Here is a 19,022-nt window from a genome sequence, read left to right as displayed (position 1 = left end):
CGCCCAGCCGCGCCCGCTGCCCTTGGTCCCGGCGCCGGCCCCGGGGCGGCGGGGCCGGCGCGCAGCACCGAACCGCCACCCGCTGTTCCCCCAGTACAACTACCAGGCGGAGGTGGCGGAGAACCAGCCGGCGGGGACGGCGGTGGTGGCGGTGACGGCCCAGGACCCCGACGGGGGCGAGGCGGGGCGGCTGGTGTACTCCATGGACGCGCTGATGAACAGCCGCTCGCGGGATCTGTTCAGCATCGACCCGCGGGCCGGGCTCATCTCCACCACCCAGGCCCTGGACCGCGAGAGCATGGACCTGCACTACTTCCGAGTGACGGCCACTGACCACGGGGCACCGCGGCTCTCCGCCACCACCATGGTGGCCATCACTGTGGCCGACCGCAACGACCACGACCCCGTCTTCGAGCAGGGCGAGTACCGGGAGACCATCCGGGAGAACGTTGAGGAGGGATACCCCATTCTGCAGCTGCGGGCCACCGACGTCGACTCCCTGCCCAATGCCAACATCCGTTACCGCTTTGTCAATGAACGGGCCGCCTACGACATCTTTGAGATTGATCCCCGCTCCGGCCTCATCACCACCAGCGGGCCAGTGGACAGGGAGAAGATGGAAAAGTACTCCCTGGTGGTGGAAGCCAATGACCAGGGCAGCGAGCCGGGGCCCCGCTCCGCCACTGTCAAGGTCTACATCACGGTCCTTGATGAGAATGACAACATCCCTCAGTTCAGTGAGAAGCGCTACATTGTCCAAGTGAGGGAGGACATACGGCCCCACACCGAGATCCTGCGTGTCACCGCCACGGACCTGGACAAGGACAACAACGCGCTGGTGCACTACAACATCATCAGTGGGAACAGTCGGGGCCAGTTCTCCATTGACAGTGTCACTGGGGAAATACAGGTGGTGGCCCCCCTGGATTTTGAGGTGGAGCGGGAGTACGCCCTGAGGATCCGGGCTCAGGATGCGGGGCGTCCTCCTCTTTCCAACAACACTGGCATGGCGAGCATCCAGGTGGTGGACATCAATGACCATGCCCCCATTTTTGTCAGCACCCCTTTTCAAATCTCTGTCCTGGAGAATGCTCCTCTTGGCCACTCTGTCATCCATATCCAGGCCGTGGATGCAGACTACGGCGAGAACTCGCGCCTGGAGTACAAACTGACGGGGGTCTCGGCTGACACACCCTTTGTGGTGAACAGTGCCACGGGGTGGATCACAGTCAGTGGGCCCTTGGACCGGGAATCCGTCGAGCACTATTTTTTTGGGGTAGAGGCTCATGACCATGGCTCTCCGTCTTTATCCGCCTCAGCCAGCGTCACCATTACTGTCATGGATGTCAACGACAACCGCCCTGAGTTCACCCAGAAGGAATACTTCATCCGCCTGAACGAGGACGCGGCTGTGGGGACCAGCGTCCTCAGCGTCACGGCAGTCGACCGGGACGTGAACAGTGCCATCACTTACCAGATCACAGGAGGCAACACACGGAACCGCTTCTCCATCAGCACGCAGGGTGGGCTGGGGCTCATCACTCTGTCTCTGCCACTGGACTACAAGCAGGAGAGGCGCTACGTGCTCACGGTGACAGCCTCTGATCGCACCCTGCGTGACAACTGCCACGTTCACATCAACATCACCGACGCCAACACGCACCGGCCTGTGTTCCAGAGTGCCCACTACTCCGTGAGCATCAACGAGGACCGGCCTGTGGGCAGCACCGTGGTGGTGATCAGTGCCACGGACGATGACGTGGGGGAGAACGCCCGCATCACGTACTACCTGGAAGACAATGTCCCTCAGTTTCGTATTGATCCAGACTCTGGGGCCATCACTCTCCAGGCAGAACTGGACTATGAGGACCAGGTCACGTATACGTTGGCTATCACTGCCAAGGACAATGGGATCCCCCAGAAGGCAGACACCACATATGTTGAAATCATGGTGAATGACGTTAACGACAATGCCCCCCAGTTTGTCAGCCCTCATTACCAGGGCGTGATCTCTGAGGATGCACCTCCCTTCACCAGCGTGCTCCAGATCTCTGCCACCGACCGGGATGCCCACACCAACGGGCGGGTGCAGTACACCTTCCAGAACGGGGAGGACGGGGATGGAGACTTCACCATAGAGCCCACCTCGGGGATCATTCGCACCGTGCGCAGGCTGGACCGCGAGAACGTTCCTGTCTATGAGCTGACTGCCTACGCTGTGGACAGGGGCATCCCTCCTCAGAGAACTCCTGTCCACATCCAGGTCACCATTCAGGATGTGAATGACAATGCTCCTGTCTTTCCTGCTGAAGAGTTTGAGGTCCTGGTTAAGGAGAACAGCATCGTAGGCTCTGTGGTGGCCCAAATCACAGCTGTTGACCCAGATGAGGGACCCAATGCCCAGATCATGTACCAAATTGTGGAAGGCAACATTCCTGAGATATTCCAGATGGACATCTTTTCTGGGGAGCTCACAGCCTTGATAGACTTGGATTATGAGACAAAATCTGAATATGTGATTGTAGTGCAGGCCACCTCTGCCCCTCTGGTCAGCAGAGCTACAGTCCACATCAAACTCCTTGACCAGAATGACAACAGCCCTGTTCTGAAGAACTTCCAAATCCTGTTCAATAACTACGTGTCCAATAAATCCAACACCTTCCCCTCGGGGGTCATAGGGAAGGTCCCAGCGTATGACCCAGATGCATCTGACCACCTCTTCTACACCTTTGAGCGGGGAAATGAACTACACTTGTTGATTGTAAATCAAACGAGCGGGGAGCTGAGGCTGAGCCGTAAGCTGGACAACAACCGTCCGCTTGTGGCCTCCATGCTGGTGACTGTCACAGGTAGGGAGTGAAAATCATTAAATCTTCAGTACAGTGTCTTTGGGAGGCTCTGCGAGGTCCGTCTGGGGCAGCCCGTTGTGCATTGGGGGTGGGGACTGGTAACAAGATTTGGACTGGGGGTCCATTCCAGTCAGAGAGTACTGCTGGAGTGGGGTGAGGGGTGGCGTGGGAGGCAGGCTGTTGAGCAGTGCTCCGTAAAGGGGCCAAGGCTGGAAATGGTCTGCCAGAACAAAGCATCGTTACTGAGCTATGAGATCATTTCTGGCTGCTAGTGAGGCACCTTTGGAGGTGTTGTGGCCAGCCAGACTGTGTTGTGTACTGGGGTGCTGGCCCAGGAAAGAGGCAGCTCCCAGGATGGCCAGGCTGCTGGCCCAGGGGCTGGTACTCTGCTTTGCTCCCAGGCCCAGGTGGCTCTTCTCTCTGCCGGGAATGAGTGCTTCCCTGGCTCTGCACAGGAGGGGGGGATTGAGCTCAGTGCAGAAGGAGCCCTCTTAAACACCCATCTGCCAGCAGCAAACGCTTCAGTCCGGATTCTGGCTGTGGCACCTGCCAACACTTGCTTTGCAGGGTGGCTTCCGAAGCCTAGTGCCACCTTTCTGCAGCCAGCTTAGTGTTCAGGGGACAGCTGTGACAAGCCTGAGTGCAGTGCCTGGAACTCTTGCATGGTGTTTGTTGTTGGAGTATCCAAATACAGATGCTAGCTGTAGCTAGGGGTGGCCTTGTGGGGTGTTGGGGTGCCCTCTAACCCAGCTGGGGAAAGGACAAAGATGGACCATGGGGCTTGCCTGTGAGCAAGCAGCGTTGGGACCTGGAGCTCCCAGAGCCTAAGCTTTGCCTTCACCACTAGCCTTTCTTAGCATGATGTGAAATGGAGGCATCTGTCCATTGCTGAAGCATGGAGTGGCTGCAGGAGGGAGGGCAAGAGCCCTGTCTGGAGGGGCCAAGCACTGAATTGCCAGGAGTGCCTGGGGAGCCGTAGTCTAAATTGTGATGCTCCCCTGACCATCAGCTACCAGCTGCCTTCCCTTTTAGCTCTCTCAGTCTGGCTTATTCTGTGAGAGGAGGATCTCATTCAAAAGGTTGAGCAAGGGCTTTATAAGGAGACCCGTTCAAGGCAATCCTGCATGAGCAGCACCAGCCTGGCCGTGGGCTGGGGCTCTCCGGGGCTAATTGTAGCCGCAGGGCTGCTGAGAGCGGCTGCAGGCGAGCACATGCCCCTTGCCGGAGGTGGGGGTGGTTTCGACCTCTCCAGCTTCTGCCCCTGTGCGTTTATGCAAGCCCTGCCTCCTCACACACTTAACCCTGCACAAAGGCAGGAGACAATCACATCCTGAAGTCCTGTATCGAGCCGCCTCGTGGCAAGGGGGCCCTTGCAATTAGAATGTCGTCATCTTCCAGCGGGAAGGGAGAATGGGAGAGGTGTGCTCCAGGAGGGGAGAAGATGGAAGGGAGAGAGCTGTTCTGGCGAGGGAAGTGAGATGCTGGAAAATGGGCCTTTTGTTGGCTTTTACATTGGCTGTGGAGGTGGCAGCCTAGTTTGGTTTTTTGGTCTTTGTTGTTGGGAGCCCCCCGCCCAGCTGGCAGCTCCGCCGGCCCCATGCTGTCGCTGTGTGCAGAGGGTGGGTTTGCAGAGCTGGCAGCCAGGACGCTCAGACCCGGCTGCATTGTCTGCCCCAGACACTGCCTGGCAGAGCACCTTCCTGCTGCTGGGAGACAGCAGCAGCACCTATGTGGGTGTCCCAGGGGTCAGCATCCTAGGAGGAAGTGGCTTCCCTGCCTTTATGGTGCATTTGAGGGAGGCTGAATCCCCCTAAAACACAGGGCAAGGGGCCATTTTGCCTGCCTGTGAGCTGTGTGTATTCTTAGCTCAGCCCCTTGCAGGAGGCAGAAGACTTGGGCCACCACAAACCAGTGCCCTTCCAGTGGGGCTGATAGCCTCAAAAGTGACCTCAGCTTCTCTCAGGTGTGTGGACACTTCTGGCTGCTAAAATCTGCTCTTGGCTCCTGAGGATGCAGGACAGGTCATGGAGGGGCTGTCCATGGCCAGCAGCACTCTGAAATCAGGGCAGGGTGAGAGACTGACATAATTTTGACTTCAAACCATTTCAGACTGGTTTCTCTGGGCTTGGTGGTAAGTGTGGAGGCTCAGATGCAGGAGAATGGCATTCATCTTCTGTGTTGGGTGATGGGAGCCTGATTTACTTTCCAGATCTCTTAACTGGTAAAATATTATGAAAATGTTGAGAGGTCTGCCAAAGCCCTTCAGCAGCAGTGAGGAATGTTCACTATACTGATACCTGTCTCTTTTCCTGGCTTCTCTGTCTGGAAGTGTTTTACTGTTCCTCACCTGCAAACATGAAAGTCACCCTGTGTGTCCCCAGAGCACCCTTGCTGTCTCTGGGGTGGCCATTGCAGTCAGAATCGTGGCTTTTGCTCTCTTGGACACTGTTGCTGCCAATCAGCAGAAGAGGACATGGAGCTATTTAGCTTTGTTGTTTTGAAAGCTGGTAATTGTCAGTCTTGGAATTGCAAACACGATGGCTCAATGCTGTCCAGCACAAGGGTTAGAGCCCCTTGTCCCTTTTCCTTGCTCCATTCCCTGTAGCTGTGTTTCTAGGACTTCTCACTCTGCATGAATATTCACCAGGCACCAGCTCTCCAGCCACAGGATTTAATCAGAAAGGCTGAGCATTCGTGATTAAAATGCCTCCCATGGGGGGTCAGTGCCTCCAGCCAGCTTTGGGCTTTCTTCTGGTAGCTTAATTTTTTTTTTTCTTTCCCCGTTTGCAGTGGGTCATTCTCTTAACCATCTGCTTCCCTCTGCTTGGAGGGGGGAGGCAGCCTTGGGTGTGATGCTGAGGTGGGACAGGGTTAGAGGGGGCTTACTGAGGAGGGCTGTGGGCCAGCCCTGGCTCCCCATTGCTGTGGGGAGCTGGAAAAGGGATGCTTGGCTTTCCTGCCGTGGGCTGGGTGATGCCAAAGGCATCAGGTACCCTCCAACTCACTTTCTTCCCCAGGCACAGAGTCCTTGCTGCTGTGAGGCCTTACTGGCCTCCAGCCTGCCTCAGGATGTCCTCAGCATGGTGTGAGCCAAGGCTTAATAACAGCCATAAATCAGGCAGATATCTGCTGGGCACGGGCCCCTGGGGAGAGCAAGAGCTGTCCCCAGGCCTTGTGGCTGCTTCTGGGTGAGCTGGGAGCTGGAGAGGAGAGGGGAGGGAGCTCATGCTTGCCTTGACCAGAGAGGCCAACAGCGAGGAGGGACAAAGGGAGAGGGGAGGGAGCTGGGCACGACCCAGCTGTGTGGAGAAGGGATCCTGTCAAAGTGATGGCATCCTGGGATACTGTCTCACCAGGTGGCTCCTCAGGGAGAGCTGCCAGGCTGGTGGTGGCTTGGGGAGCATCTTACACCATGTGTGACTTGTGGCTTTTCTCACGCTCCTGCCCCCCAGGTCTGGGTGGTCTCAGTACCCCATGAGCCTCTTGCAGAGAGAATGTGCCTTGGGGAGTGGAGGTGACAATGCCAGTTCCTTGCCCTGAGCCCAGACAGATCTAGATACCCTGCATGTCCAACCAGATGCTGAATGGAGCTATTTTGTTGCTGCTGCTCATGCTACCCTCTGTGCCAGAGCAGGCAGGGTGTCACACAGAGGAGTGCTTTCTCACCTTGCTTCATATGGGGTGGGAGCAGTTTGCCTTCAGAGAGAAGCACCCCCCCTTTCCTCCAGGAGATTAGCTCCTGGGTGACTACACTGGCATGCTGCTCCCCCAGCCTGGAGCCAGCCTTATCTCCAGAGCACCAGTCCTGATGTGTAGGCTGCTGCTTGCACAGGAATTTGCAGGGTCACTAGAAAGCTTTCACCTTCTGAAGAGCAGAGAGAGGTGAAAGAAAGAGAGATGTTTCAATTTGTAAATCCTCCTGCACTGCAAACTTCAAACAGGGCTGAGGGAAATCAAAAGGCTTTGCAGCACAGCAGCCATGGCAAGAGAAGAGCAGTAAAGGCAGCTTTGTACGTGAGGCTTGGAGCTGGGCCATGGGTGAGGGATGAGCAGCTGGCATTTGCACACCTGATCCTCATCGGGGATGGGGCTGACTGGGGTGCCAGGAATCCTGCTGCTCCTCGGGCCTCCTTGCAGTGGGTTGGAGGAGGTGAAGCACGTAGGGAAGGTTACAGCAAGGCTTGGGATCCGGGGTTGGACATGGGAGTCACTGTTGAGATGTGCTGATGTAACTGTTGTGCTGGTATGATGATGGAGAGCCAGTTTTCCAGGGAAATGTGGGGGTTTGAGGCTCTCAGGTGAATGTAGGATGGGAGATGGGGATGGGAACAACAGGTGGCAGCTGTGTGCTGCTAATGCCCATGGGGCACCAGCGTTGGGGTGCTGGCAATGGGCTGGAAGATGGAGTGCTTCATTTCAAGAGCAGTGAGGTTCCTGATGAGCCCCATCGAGCATTTCTAGGGCTACCAAGATTGGCACGGTCTTGCCTTGCCATGCTGAAGTCCGGGTCTGCCTGCTGGAGCCTGTGCTGAGGGCAGGAGGGGCTCAGGTGACAGGAGGCATTCTCCTGGGGGGCAGCAGACAGGATTCTCCCAGCTGGTCACCCCAGCCAAAGCTGCTGTCAGAGGTGTCTGGGGTGTCCTGGGCTGTCAGGATCCACTGGGTGTCTGGGAGTTGGTGGTGGGGTGGGGCAGGGGCCCATGATCACGGATCACAGGATGGAAGCTGCACCATTGCCCGCTGGGGCTGTGCTGGGTGCCCCTGCAGCCTGAGCCGCTGGCTGGGAGAGTGGGTGAGCTGCTGCTGCTGCTGCTGCTGCTGCTGCTGCTGCTGCTGCTGCTGCTGCTGGCCAAGGTCCTGAGAGGGAGCAGGCAGGCGTGTCCCTGCACGCTCCTCTTCCTCTGCTCCTCCTAGGGAGATTGCTCGTGTGGTGTGCCATCCCAAAGGGAAGGAGTTTGTTTCCAAGGAAAACAGAGATTAAAGAGAATTAAACAAACCAGAGATGGGCTGAGAGAGGAAGAGATGCAAAGCAGATGGTGAGAAGGGGGAAAGCAGGGAGACCAGCACAAAAGCTTGGGAGAGCCTGGAGGAGAGAGGAAGGAAATGGCAGGAGGAGAGCAGGAAAAGGCAGCATGGGGAAGGCAGACAGGGCACAGCAGGGAAGCAAAACACCCCAGGCCCTGGCATCAGCTCCTGTGTTTGCCAAACCTCCTGCTGGGACTTCCTTCTGTTCTTGAGCACCTTTGTTCCTGAGAGCTCAGTTTGCTGCCGAGACCCAGGACAAGGAGAAAACCTGAGAGTTCTTTCAGTGGAGAGCCTGATGGGGGGGAGAAGGTGCAGCCACACCGGCCGCTCCCCCTCCATCCCAGGTGTCCCCCTGCTCGCCTCTGGGGCTGTGCCTCCAGGCTGCCTTACCAGGGACTCGGACCTGTTGGGGAACACACTGGGGTGCAGGGCTCTGCCCTGGGCTGGGAGGGGAAGGCCCTCCGAGCAGCAGGCAGAGACCTGCAGCGTGTTCCTGTTCCCTCCAACAGACGGGATCCACAGCGTGACAGCTCAGTGCGTCCTGCGCGTGATCATCATCACGGAGGACATGCTGGCCAACAGCATCACGGTGCGGCTGGAGAACATGTGGCAGGAGCGGTTCCTCTCCCCGCTGCTCTCCACCTTTCTGGAAGGAGTGGCCACCGTGCTCGCGACGCCCAAGGAGGACATCTTCATCTTCAACATCCAGAACGACACGGACGTGGGAGGCACGGTGCTCAATGTCAGTTTCTCAGCCCTGGCGCCGCGGGGCGGGCGCTACTTCAGCTCGGAGGAGCTGCAGGAGCAGCTGTACATGAAGCGCATGGTGCTGACCGGCACCTCCATGCTGGAGGTGCTGCCCTTCGACGACAACGTGTGCCTGCGGGAGCCCTGCCAGAACTACATGAAGTGCATCTCCGTCCTCAAGTTCGACAGCTCTGCCCCCTTCATCGCCTCTCGCTCCACCCTCTTTCGGCCCATCCATCCCATCGCGGGCCTGCGGTGCCGCTGCCCCCAGGGCTTCACCGGGGACTACTGTGAGACAGAGATCAACCTGTGCTACTCCAACCCCTGCCTGAACGGGGGGATCTGCACCCGCAAGGAGGGGGGATACACCTGCGTCTGCCGCCAGCACTTCAGCGGTGAGCGCTGGGGCTGGGGCCCTCCGGGAGGGGTGGGAGCATCCCTTGGCATTGCTGTCGCCATGGCAGGTGCTCTTCCCAGCAGGGCAGTGGGTGTCAGAGCCTCTCTGTGCCTGCAGAGGTCCAGCTCTGCTCCCAGGTCTGTGTTTCCATGGAGCTGCATGTGCAGGGCTGAGGTTGCCATAGAAATCTATTTTGTAGGGAGTTGGCATGGAGGACTCTTGGGGACCCTGGCCATCACTTTCCACCCCTTCTCACAGAGCAGGAGGACTAAGCTAGACTATGCTAGCCTGGGGCACAGGAGGCTTCCTGGCTGTGCCCCATGCTAGGAGGGTGATGGGCATTGGAGTCTGTGGTTTTGGCCTGTGCCTTTAGTCTTCAGCTGGTCAGGCAGAGGTGTGGAGCCACACTGGCCCCATGTGCAGTGGTTGAGCTGCAACCCAGCCAGAGCAGAAGGGGAGGCTGGGCCTAGGTGCCCCACCAGGCAGGATCCGAGCCAGGCAGATCTGGTCTGAGCTGGGAGGGCTGGCAGGGGAATTCACAGTCCAGCCAGTGTCTTGTTGCCACAAGTTCCCAACAGGCTGTGGAGAACTGGCAACTGGGGATGAGGGGAGGTGGCCTCTGGCTACTGAGGAGGGATCCCCTGCCTTGCTCTGACTGTCGGGAGGGAGCATGGCAGCAGATGGCTGCCTGGAGCTCTTCTTTAGGTGGCTCCTGGTGAGATAAGCAGAGTCAGTGGTAATTAACCTCCGGCATTTGAAGCGTGAACAGCCATTAGCAGAAGGGTTAATGAGCTCATTTGCCTGTCACTTCATGCTGTCTCCTCATCCTCCTTGCGTATCACGGAGCAAGTAATGGGAGCAGGGCCTGGGGCGTAGGACTTCAGCTGAGTGGTTCCCTGGGTTCTGTGGGAACAGCACAGGAAAAGGGGCTGACAGATGCCCTGCACCGCACTGTTGAACTGGCGTGGGGCATCCCTGTTACCCATGCCAGCAAGGTGCCAGGGTATTTGTTGTTCTCCATGTGGTTCCCACTTGCATGCAGTGTTTGGAAGCTCCCAGTGCCGTGGATGATACTTCTGTAGCTACTGACAGGAGCTCGGTGGCACTGGGCAGTCCCCACACCCCAGAGACAGGACTGAGATGCCTGTCCCAGGTTTGTGTGGCGGCAGGGCCCAAGGAGGCACTCTCAGCATTACCATGACTTCCCTGGCTTGCTTCTCCATTCTTAGGACTGTGCAGCCCAGCTGTGGCCAGTGCCCTCCCGTCACATTTCCATGCTGTACTGGATCCAAAGTTATCCCTTCAGCCAGACCTGGCATCACATCCAGCCCAGTGGCTCGTGCTGGGCTGGCAGTGGTCTCTGGCTCACTGGCTACTCTGGGGAACACCTGGGTAACACTTGGGCTATCATATCCTTCCCTGGCCCCCAGCTGCTCCGCAGACTCCTTCCCCTCAGCTGCCCTGTCCTGAATCCGGGCTGAAGTCTGCATTCCCAAGACAAGGAGCACGCGGGTGGCTGCTGTGTACGCGTCCCAAGCTGTGGCCTTGCTCCCGCAGGCGAGAACTGTGAAGTGGACAGCCGCGCGGGGCGGTGCGTGCCCGGCGTGTGCCGCAACGGCGGCACCTGCACCGACGGCGCCGACGGCGGCTTCCGCTGCCAGTGCCCGGCGGGCGGCTTTGAGACGCCCTTCTGCGAGGTGTCCACGCGCTCCTTCCCACCGCGATCCTTCATCATGTTCCGGGGCCTGCGCCAGCGCTTCCACCTCACCCTTGCCCTCTCGTGAGTTCTGTCTCTCCTCCACTGCACACCAGCGTCCTTGGTTCGCCTGGCCCTGCTCGGGTGGCTCTTGTGCACGGTGCGCTGGGCCGATCCGGGTGGTGCTCTCCACGCCCCTGCGTTACTGGCTCGTTCCCCATGGGGCTGCCCTGGCACCTTTAGCCAAAGGCATCAGCTCATGCCTTCCTGCAGTGCTGCTGCCCTTTGCTGCTGCCAGCTCTCTGCCTCCATGCCAGGCCCCCATGCTCAGGTTTTAGTGCCCCTGTGCTGGGATGCCGGTGCATGCCACGGGAGAGAGGGGGTCTCCACATGCTCCTTGCACACACCCTGCCCTCCTTCTTCCTACCCTGCCCCAGGTTCAGCACTGTGGAGCCCGGCGGCCTCCTGCTCTACAATGGGCGTTTGAACGAGCGGCACGACTTCCTGGCAGTGGAGATCATCCAGGGGCAGGTCCAGCTGAAATACTCCACAGGTACTCTTGGCCCTGCCGGTTGTGGGATTTGTGTCATGGGAGCTGTGAGAAGGCCTGTGCTGAGTGGGAAGAGAAGAATGCTGCCCTGGATGGAAGCTGTGCTAAGAGAAGCAGGGTTAGGAGGTGTTGGTGAGCATCAGTGGATAGCACAGGGGATGAGTTGTGTGTATCAGGACTCTCCCTGGGCTTAGGACTGTGGTTTGTGGGCACAAACCAGGATGAACCCTTTCGGTGTTTGTCTCTCGGCTGCTATTCTGTGCTGTTGTGTCACTGTGAGCTTCACAAGTCCATCAGCAGCACAGGGGGTTTGGTGCCTTAGGAAGGGTGGGAACATCTGAAGGCTGCCTGGCTTCCCTCAGCCTGCCATCATCCCTGTCTCCTCAGGAGAGTCCAGCACGGTAGTGAGCCCCTACCTGCCGGGGGGTGTGAGTGATGGCCAGTGGCACACGCTGCAGCTCCGCTACTACAACAAGGTACGTGTGCCCCAGCTGTCCCCAGCACTCATGGCTCTCTCTCCCCACAAGTGAGCAGCTCTGGCTCTTCTGTTCTCTGCCTCTGTCCCGTGGCAGGGGCTCTGGAGAGAAGGTAGAGGAGGTTGTCAGCCCTTAGGGATGGATGCAATGGAGCAGACAGCTGGGTGCAGGGACAGAGTGACACTCAGGACCTCGCATGGAGGCTGCAGCAATGTGCTGCATGCAGTGTCCTTGCCCATGTCCCTCTGTGGTGCTGCTTGCTGGGCTTGGCTGGAGGTTTCCATCCTGTGTTGCTCCCACCTCAGGAGCACAGCTGAGCCTGGGCTGCTCAGGCCTTTCCTTGCTGTTGTGTGAACACTTGGGTGCTGGGGTCTGAGGCATGTGTGCTGCTGACACCCTTCATTTGCTTTCAGCCCAAGGTCAGCACCCTGGGGGTGGTGCAGGGCCCCTCCAAGGACAAGGTGGCCATCTTGACAATAGATGAATGTGACGCTTCAGTGGCCCTGCAGTTTGGCAGCGAGATTGGAAACTACTCCTGTGCTGCAGAAGGTGTGCAGACCAGCTCGAAAAAGTGAGTTCCTTGGAACTGCTGTGGTGGGGAAGGGTGGTCCCCTGTGGAGCCAGGCCTTCACATCCAGGACCTTGGCTGTGTGTGCCTGTCCCTGAGGAAGTCTGCTTCCCAGCCCAGCCCTGTGCACTGGGGAGCTGGCTGGGCCAGTGTGAGGTCACTGTACCTCTTAAAGCCCTGGGCTTCTGATCCTGCAGGTCCCTGGACCTCACAGGTCCCTTGCTCCTTGGAGGGGTCCCCAACCTGCCAGAAAACTTCCCCATCACTCACCGGGACTTTGTGGGATGCATGAGGGACCTCTTCATCGACAGCAAACGCATCGACCTGGCCTCCTACATTGCCAACAACGGAACTGCTGCAGGTACCAGTGCCTCTGCTCCTGCCAGCCCGCCCAGGGGATGGATTTGCTTCTCACACAGCAGTGCTGCTGGGCTGTAACAGCATCATGTAACAGCTGGAGTTGAGCAGATTCTCAGTGGAGAACAAGGCCTTCAGGTCCCCCTAAATGATCCAATGCCCATCTCAGCTAACATTCTGGGAATGTCGCCTGATCCCAAGTGCAGAGCCTGTTGAGCTGGCTGACCTGGGAGATGCCAGATCATCAGTCCAGCTCTAGAGTATCTTTGTTCTGGCATAAGGAGCACCAGCAGCCTTAACCCTTATCCCTGAGCAGGCAGGGTCTGTGTGGAGACACTGAGCAGCAGGGCTTGTCCCTCTGACAGCCCTGGGGAAGGGCCAGCAGGCAGTGGTGCCTTTCCCTGTGGGCTGGGGGAGGTGGTGAACTGGCTGAGGCTGATACAGGTGGCTTTGATACCTCCAGGATGTCACGCCAAGCACACGTTCTGCGACTCCAACCCCTGCAAGAACGGTGGCACCTGCTCTGTCAGCTGGGGGACCTACTCCTGCCTCTGTCCTGTTGGCTTTGGGGGCAAAGACTGTCGCCATGGTGAGTGAGTGGGCACTGCTGGGCACGGGCAGGGTGGGGTGCAAGGCTGTGCTGGGGTTGCTGTGGAAGCAGAGTAATGGATCCACGTGAGATGAGCTATCTCTGCTGTCCCTGCATCTAGTGCTCCCTGTGAAGTGCCCTTGCCTTCTCCTCACCTCCACTTTCCTTTCCAGCCATGCACCATGCCCACTATTTTCAGGGCAACAGTGTCCTGAGCTGGGACTTCAAGGCAGATGTGAAGATCTCAGTGCCGTGGTACCTGGGGCTGGCCTTTCGGACACGCCAGCAGGATGGGGTGCTTCTGCAGGCCCACGCAGGCCAGTACACCACCCTGCTCTGCCAGGTATGGCCACAGCCTCAGCCGCAGCACCATGGCCCAGCCTCTGCTGCTGTCTGCCCCAGGAGAGCACGGGGACCTCGTTCTCCCTGCTGGCTCCATCCCAAGCAGAGGGTAGTTGAGGGGAGAGGCATTTAGCAGGGATGGATTTCCCTCCCCATGCTTTGATGGAGGGTAGGCTGGAAGCAGCCAGGGTTGATGAGGTCTTTGCTCACTGCTGGCATTGCTGCTCCCTTTCTGCAGCTGGCTGGGGGCCTGCTCTCCTTCATGGTGAGCAGGGGGTCAGGGCGCAGCACCAGCCTCCTCCTGGACCAGCTGCAGCTCAGTGATGGGAAGTGGCACGACCTCCAGCTGGAGCTGCGGGACGTCCACAGCGGGCGAGACTCACGCTACGTCATCACCCTCACCCTGGACTTCGGGCTCTACCAGGTAGGGGCTGCTTAACACCCTGGCACCAGAGCAGGAGCTGTGGGGGATGCTTGGCAAACACAGGCAGAGCTGTGCCTCTGCACCCCCTGAGAGGGCTGGGCCAGGGCTGGTGGCCATTGCCTCGTGTTACTCCCTTCTGCAGGACACGGTGGTTGTGGGAAATGAACTGCATGGCCTGAAGGTGAAACACCTGCATGTGGGGGGAGTCCTGGGCTCTGGCGAGGTGCAGAATGGGCTGAGGGGCTGCATACAGGTGAGTCCATTGCTATGAGCCTTCCCTTTTCAGCGGGGTTGTTATGTGGAAAGTTGGAAACACAAGTCTGGCAACTGCTGCCAGCATCCATCCTGCCGGTGTCACTCTCCCTCTGGGCATTCAAGGCTCTGAGGTGCCATGGGGTGGCATTAAATGGGGAGGATGGTGAGTGGCTGCTGCTGGGGGGTCTGTGGAGGGCAGGAGAGCTGGAGCCCCCTGTGTCTGTCCTGGCTTCACTGTGAGTTTGTCCCCTGCACTGCAGGGTGTGCGGCTGGGTGACAGCGTCACCGGGATTGTGCTGCCCAAGCCCAGCCATGCCCTGCGGGTGGAGGCTGGCTGCAGTGTACCAAGCCCCTGCGACTCCAACCCCTGCCCAGCCAACAGTGTCTGCAAGGATGAGTGGCAGAGCTACTCCTGTGTCTGCCAGCCAGGTAGGACCTGCAGCACCCTGCCACTCCTCTGCTCTTCGTGCCTGCTTATCTTCTCCTCTCCCCCTGTGACTCCCTCCTGGCCTGTGACTGCTCTCCTGTCCCTGCCTTGAGCAAGTCACATCCCTATCAGACACTCATCGATTTTTCTGGAGGGCACTATCCCTCCTGAGCCCCCTGAATTCACTCCTTGATACTGTGGCACCTCTCAGAGAGAAGGTGTTTGCTTTACATGGTGGTCTCTGTCCACCCCTCAGGGTACTACGGAGGGGACTGTGTGGATGTGTGTCACCTCAACCCCTGCAAGAACAAGTCGGTGTGTCGCCGCAAGCCGGGCTCGCGCCTGGGCTACGTGTGCGAGTGCAGTGGGAACTTCTTTGGGCAGTACTGTGAGCACAGGTGAGACACAGGGCAGGACCGTGGCCTTTGGGCCTGGCTCCATGCTGGCCTCTCATCCTGGATATGTAACCAGGGACTTCTCAGTACCACCTTCCTCCTTGGAGCTGCGGACTGGTGGCAGAACAAGGCCCAGGGAATTTGCTTGTTGTAATATCAAAGATATTTCTCTCCCTAGGATAGACCAGCAGTGTCCAAAGGGCTGGTGGGGAAACCCCACCTGTGGGCCCTGTAACTGTGATGTGAACAAAGGCTTTGACCCCGACTGCAATAAAACCAACGGGCAGTGCCACTGCAAGGTGAGGGGCAGCAGTGCCAATGGGGACATGGACCATGGCTTCTCTGAAACCCTGCTTGCTCTTGATGCTGTTCCTTGTACCTCCACCAAGGCCTGGCAGTTGCCCAGGTCCTGCTTTGGGTGCCCATATCTGGGCTGGATCCCTGCTCAGCTCCTCTGTACAGCCTTCCTGGACCAGCATGGTGGTGATGGGAGCAGTGGAGTGCTTGAAAATCAGGAATGCCTTGACCTTCTCTGGCTCCAGGGGTTCCCCAGCCAGCCTTGGCTGCTGCCCTCTGAGCTCTGATGGCTTTCCCCATCTCCTCCCAGGACTTCCACTACCGCCCCAGAGGCAGTGACACCTGCCTGCCCTGTGACTGCTACCCCGTGGGCTCCACCTCGCGCTCCTGTGACAGGGAGACTGGCCGCTGCCACTGCCGCCCCGGGGTCATTGGCCGCCAGTGCAACAGCTGTGACAGCCCTTTTGCCGAGGTGACACCCAGCGGCTGCCAGGGTGAGTGTGGGCACGGCAGAGTGGGCAGCTGGTGCCACGGGGCGTGGTGTCAGTGGCCTGGCCCTGTGACCAGTGTGTCTCCACAGTGCTCTACGATGGCTGCCCCAAAAGCCTGAAGGCAGGTGTGTGGTGGCCCCAGACCAAGTTTGGCTTCTCGGCTGCAGTGCTGTGTCCCAAAGGCTCCTTGGGTGAGTGGGGACGTGCTGGAGAGGGGAGGGGGCAGCCTGGCTGTCCTGTAGCAGCCCTGGCAATATCACTCTGTTCTTGCACTACCCCAGTCCCGTTCAGCTGGGCTTGAAGTTTGGGAGAAGGAAGTTGGAAGAGAAAATGCCACAGCCTGGGGAAGAGCAGAGGGCACTGGCCATAGGACTGGGGTTGGGTAAAAGCTATGGGATATAAGACCCATCACCCAGCCATGGGGCTGTGCTGTTCCCTCAGTCTTGGTGTCCATCTTCTTCCTGCTGCTTTTTGGGTTTACCAGGCTCGAGGCTGAGCTCAGGCCTGGCACAGCACCCGCAGTGCCTTGCTGTGGCTCCGCCAGCCCCATCCCCATGTGCCCTGCAAGGGAAGCGGGGCGCAGTGTGCTGTCAGGTGAATGAGTCAGCATCCTGAGCTGGAGGAGGCAAAGCTGTCCTCAGTGACAGAAAAGGTGTCAGCAGGGTGTCTGGGAGCGTAGGGCAGTGCAAACCCCAGGGGACAATACAAGCCCTGTCCTTCCCCAGCCCTTCGCCCCCGGAGGAGGCAGGTTTGGCTCCTAACTGTTGTCGCTTCTCTCCCCGGTTCTCTCGCCCTCCATGCACAGGCTTGAGGGGTGCAGGTAAGGTTGTTCCCATCTCCTTCCTCCTGTGCTCTAAGGGCTGCACCACTTGGCTTTCCCTCCCTGCTCCCTGCCTGACACCCTGCACACCCCTGCGCTTTTCCCATTGCTTCTGGAGCTGCCGAGGGTCTTCCCAATGCTTTGCCTGGTCTCACTGCTCCTACACAGTGCTCCCTGCTCCCAGCTCACTAACCAGCACAAGCCCAGCTGCAGCTGCATGCAGCCCTTGCCACCCTCTGTGCCTAGCCTGCAGTGTTGGCTCTGGGCAGCTCTGTGCTCTGCTCCCTGGCTGGGATGGATGCTGGCTCTCCTGGATGGCACTCGCTTGCTTAGGCTGGGCGGGGAAGGAGCTGATGGTGAACAGTGGGTGGGGAGGCCAGGGAGGAATGGCAGTGGGGTGGAAGAAGGGAAAACTACTTGAGTGGGGGGTGATAGGACAGGAGGAGGAACTGATAGGCAGGCACAGCACAAGGTCCTGTTCCTTCTGCCTGGCTGGCAGGGGAAGGCACAGGGACCTGGGAGTCAGATTCTGCCCAGATCTGCATCTGAGTCAATCTGTGTTCTGTGCAAGGGGAATGCCATCAGTATGGAGACTTCTTGTTCTTCCTGCTCCCTGCTGCAATGGCACTGGTCCCTGTGCTTCTGCAGCTGGGAGAAGGGTGGCTGGCTGGGAGGACTGCTAGGAGCTGGAGGTGGTGGAAGGGGGTATGCTTGTCCTTGGGGCTTTTCTGAGCAGCAAGTGGAGTCTGCTCTAGGCTGCCTCTCCCTGCCCTCCCCTGCTACCCTCTCCCAGCCATGGGCCCCTGGGTGGGCTCCTGTGCCCTGATGCTGTCCCCAGGAGGACCTGCTCCACAGTCCTGCTGGGGACACTGGGGTTGCCTGGTTTCTCTTGCTCAAGGTGTTTGTGGTGACACACCCAGCTGAGAGCATTTTTCTCCATATTGGCTTTAGCTGCGTTTTTGGTGGTGGTTAACATCTTATCCCATTCAGTTTTGGAAACTCCCTTGCTGTACACAAATGCTTGGGCTCCAGCCAGGGACTGGGGGCTGTCGCTGGATACTGAACCCACACTGCTGGATCCTCCACACTGGGTCTACCATCCCATTCCTCCATCCCCCTTGGCTGAAGGGGCTCATCTCAAGGGCTGGTTTTCCAACCCAACAGCAGGGCTGTTGTGCTCCTGGGGTGGCTTTGCCCTGTAGAGAGAGCAAGACCTCAGCAGGCATTGCAGGCTGTCAGCTGGGGATGCTTAGAGCTGCTTGGGCTGCCTAAGGACAAGTCATGTCCCCTTGGGCTTTTCCAGCCTGGGTCCTGCCAAGTCAGTCCTTTTTCCAGTCCTGTGTGATGGCACCTGGTGTGATGCAGCCCCAAAACACGTATAGGCACCCAGCTCCTGGAGGGAGGGGATGGCAGCAGCTTGCTGAGGTTTCACAAACCAAGAGTAGAATGGTTTGCACTGGTGCAGAGCAGGATGATGGCCCTGGGGTGTTACAGGCTCTCCCTATCACTTGTCAGTGTCACTCTTTGGGATTAGCTGGTGCAAAGGATCAGCCATGTCTCCTGTGCTGAATTTCCAACAAGCCCTTCCTCCTTGTTTTAGGTGCAGCCATCAGACACTGTGATGAGGAGAAGGGCTGGCTGGAGCCAGATCTCTTCAACTGCACTTCACCTGCCTTCAAGGAGCTGTCCGTGCTGGTAATCCTCTCAGCTCTGCAGCCCTGACAGAGCAGGAGCCCTCTGAACAAGGGCTCACAGCCAGAACTCAAAGCACTCAGCTCTCCAGGGGTGCCTGGGGTATGAGAGGGCCTTGCCACAGTGCTCAGTCCCTTTCTCTTCTCACCTCCTTCCCCCAAATCCCTCCTGGGGGAGCAGTGGTCTGAGTTTAAGTTCACATGGCTTCATTTAATCTGTGTCCTCCTCAGAAATGCTTGTGTCCTGCCAGAGTATTTGAGGGGAAAATAAATAACCCTGAGCAGGGCTGAGCGGTTTGAAGCTGGTGGGATGTCTGCTTCATGAGACCTCTGTAGCCTGCCCTGCCAATTTTGTCAGGGACAAATCCCTTTGAAATATCCAGGCAAGTGTATTTAACACTTGCATGTCATCTAGGCTGAATTGAAACTGAAGCTAGGAGAGTTTCCAGGGAAGTATTACCAGGCCTTGCCCTGTCCTTTCATCTCCTTGGCCTCTGTCGTGTGTGGCACTGGGTTAGCCAGGCCAGTGCAGACCCTGGTGTGTTGCTGGAGGCTGGTTTCTGCCAGATGTTCTCCCTGTTCTAGAGGCCACCACTGTGAGTGTCCATTCCATGGCTTCTGCCATG

At 58.4% G+C, this 19,022-nt stretch overlaps 1 protein-coding gene across 1 annotated transcript in view; it reads left to right on the top strand.

Annotated features, from left to right (window-relative positions):
- The first annotated feature begins 110 nt into the window (after positions 1-110).
- CELSR3 (cadherin EGF LAG seven-pass G-type receptor 3) overlaps positions 111-19,022 on the top strand; it is a 30,978-nt gene continuing 12,066 nt past the window's right edge. Inside the window, exons 1-17 of the mRNA XM_041425794.1 lie at positions 111-2,849; positions 8,384-9,016; positions 10,576-10,798; positions 11,152-11,267; positions 11,652-11,740; positions 12,154-12,311; positions 12,506-12,669; positions 13,129-13,254; positions 13,428-13,597; positions 13,835-14,020; positions 14,163-14,273; positions 14,536-14,704; positions 14,959-15,100; positions 15,276-15,396; positions 15,705-15,888; positions 15,975-16,076; positions 18,306-18,400. Of these exons, the coding sequence (XP_041281728.1) occupies positions 203-2,849; positions 8,384-9,016; positions 10,576-10,798; positions 11,152-11,267; positions 11,652-11,740; positions 12,154-12,311; positions 12,506-12,669; positions 13,129-13,254; positions 13,428-13,597; positions 13,835-14,020; positions 14,163-14,273; positions 14,536-14,704; positions 14,959-15,100; positions 15,276-15,396; positions 15,705-15,888; positions 15,975-16,076; positions 18,306-18,400 (5,436 nt within the window). The 5' untranslated portion in view covers positions 111-202. The remainder of the gene's footprint in view (positions 2,850-8,383; positions 9,017-10,575; positions 10,799-11,151; positions 11,268-11,651; positions 11,741-12,153; positions 12,312-12,505; positions 12,670-13,128; positions 13,255-13,427; positions 13,598-13,834; positions 14,021-14,162; positions 14,274-14,535; positions 14,705-14,958; positions 15,101-15,275; positions 15,397-15,704; positions 15,889-15,974; positions 16,077-18,305; positions 18,401-19,022) is intronic.

This window comes from Onychostruthus taczanowskii, unplaced genomic scaffold (assembly GCF_017590055.1).
Source record: "Onychostruthus taczanowskii isolate IOZ18803 unplaced genomic scaffold, ASM1759005v1 scaffold9, whole genome shotgun sequence".
In the NCBI taxonomy this organism is placed as follows: domain Eukaryota; kingdom Metazoa; phylum Chordata; class Aves; order Passeriformes; family Passeridae; genus Onychostruthus; species Onychostruthus taczanowskii.
This window is presented reverse-complemented; position numbering and strand designations above follow the sequence as displayed.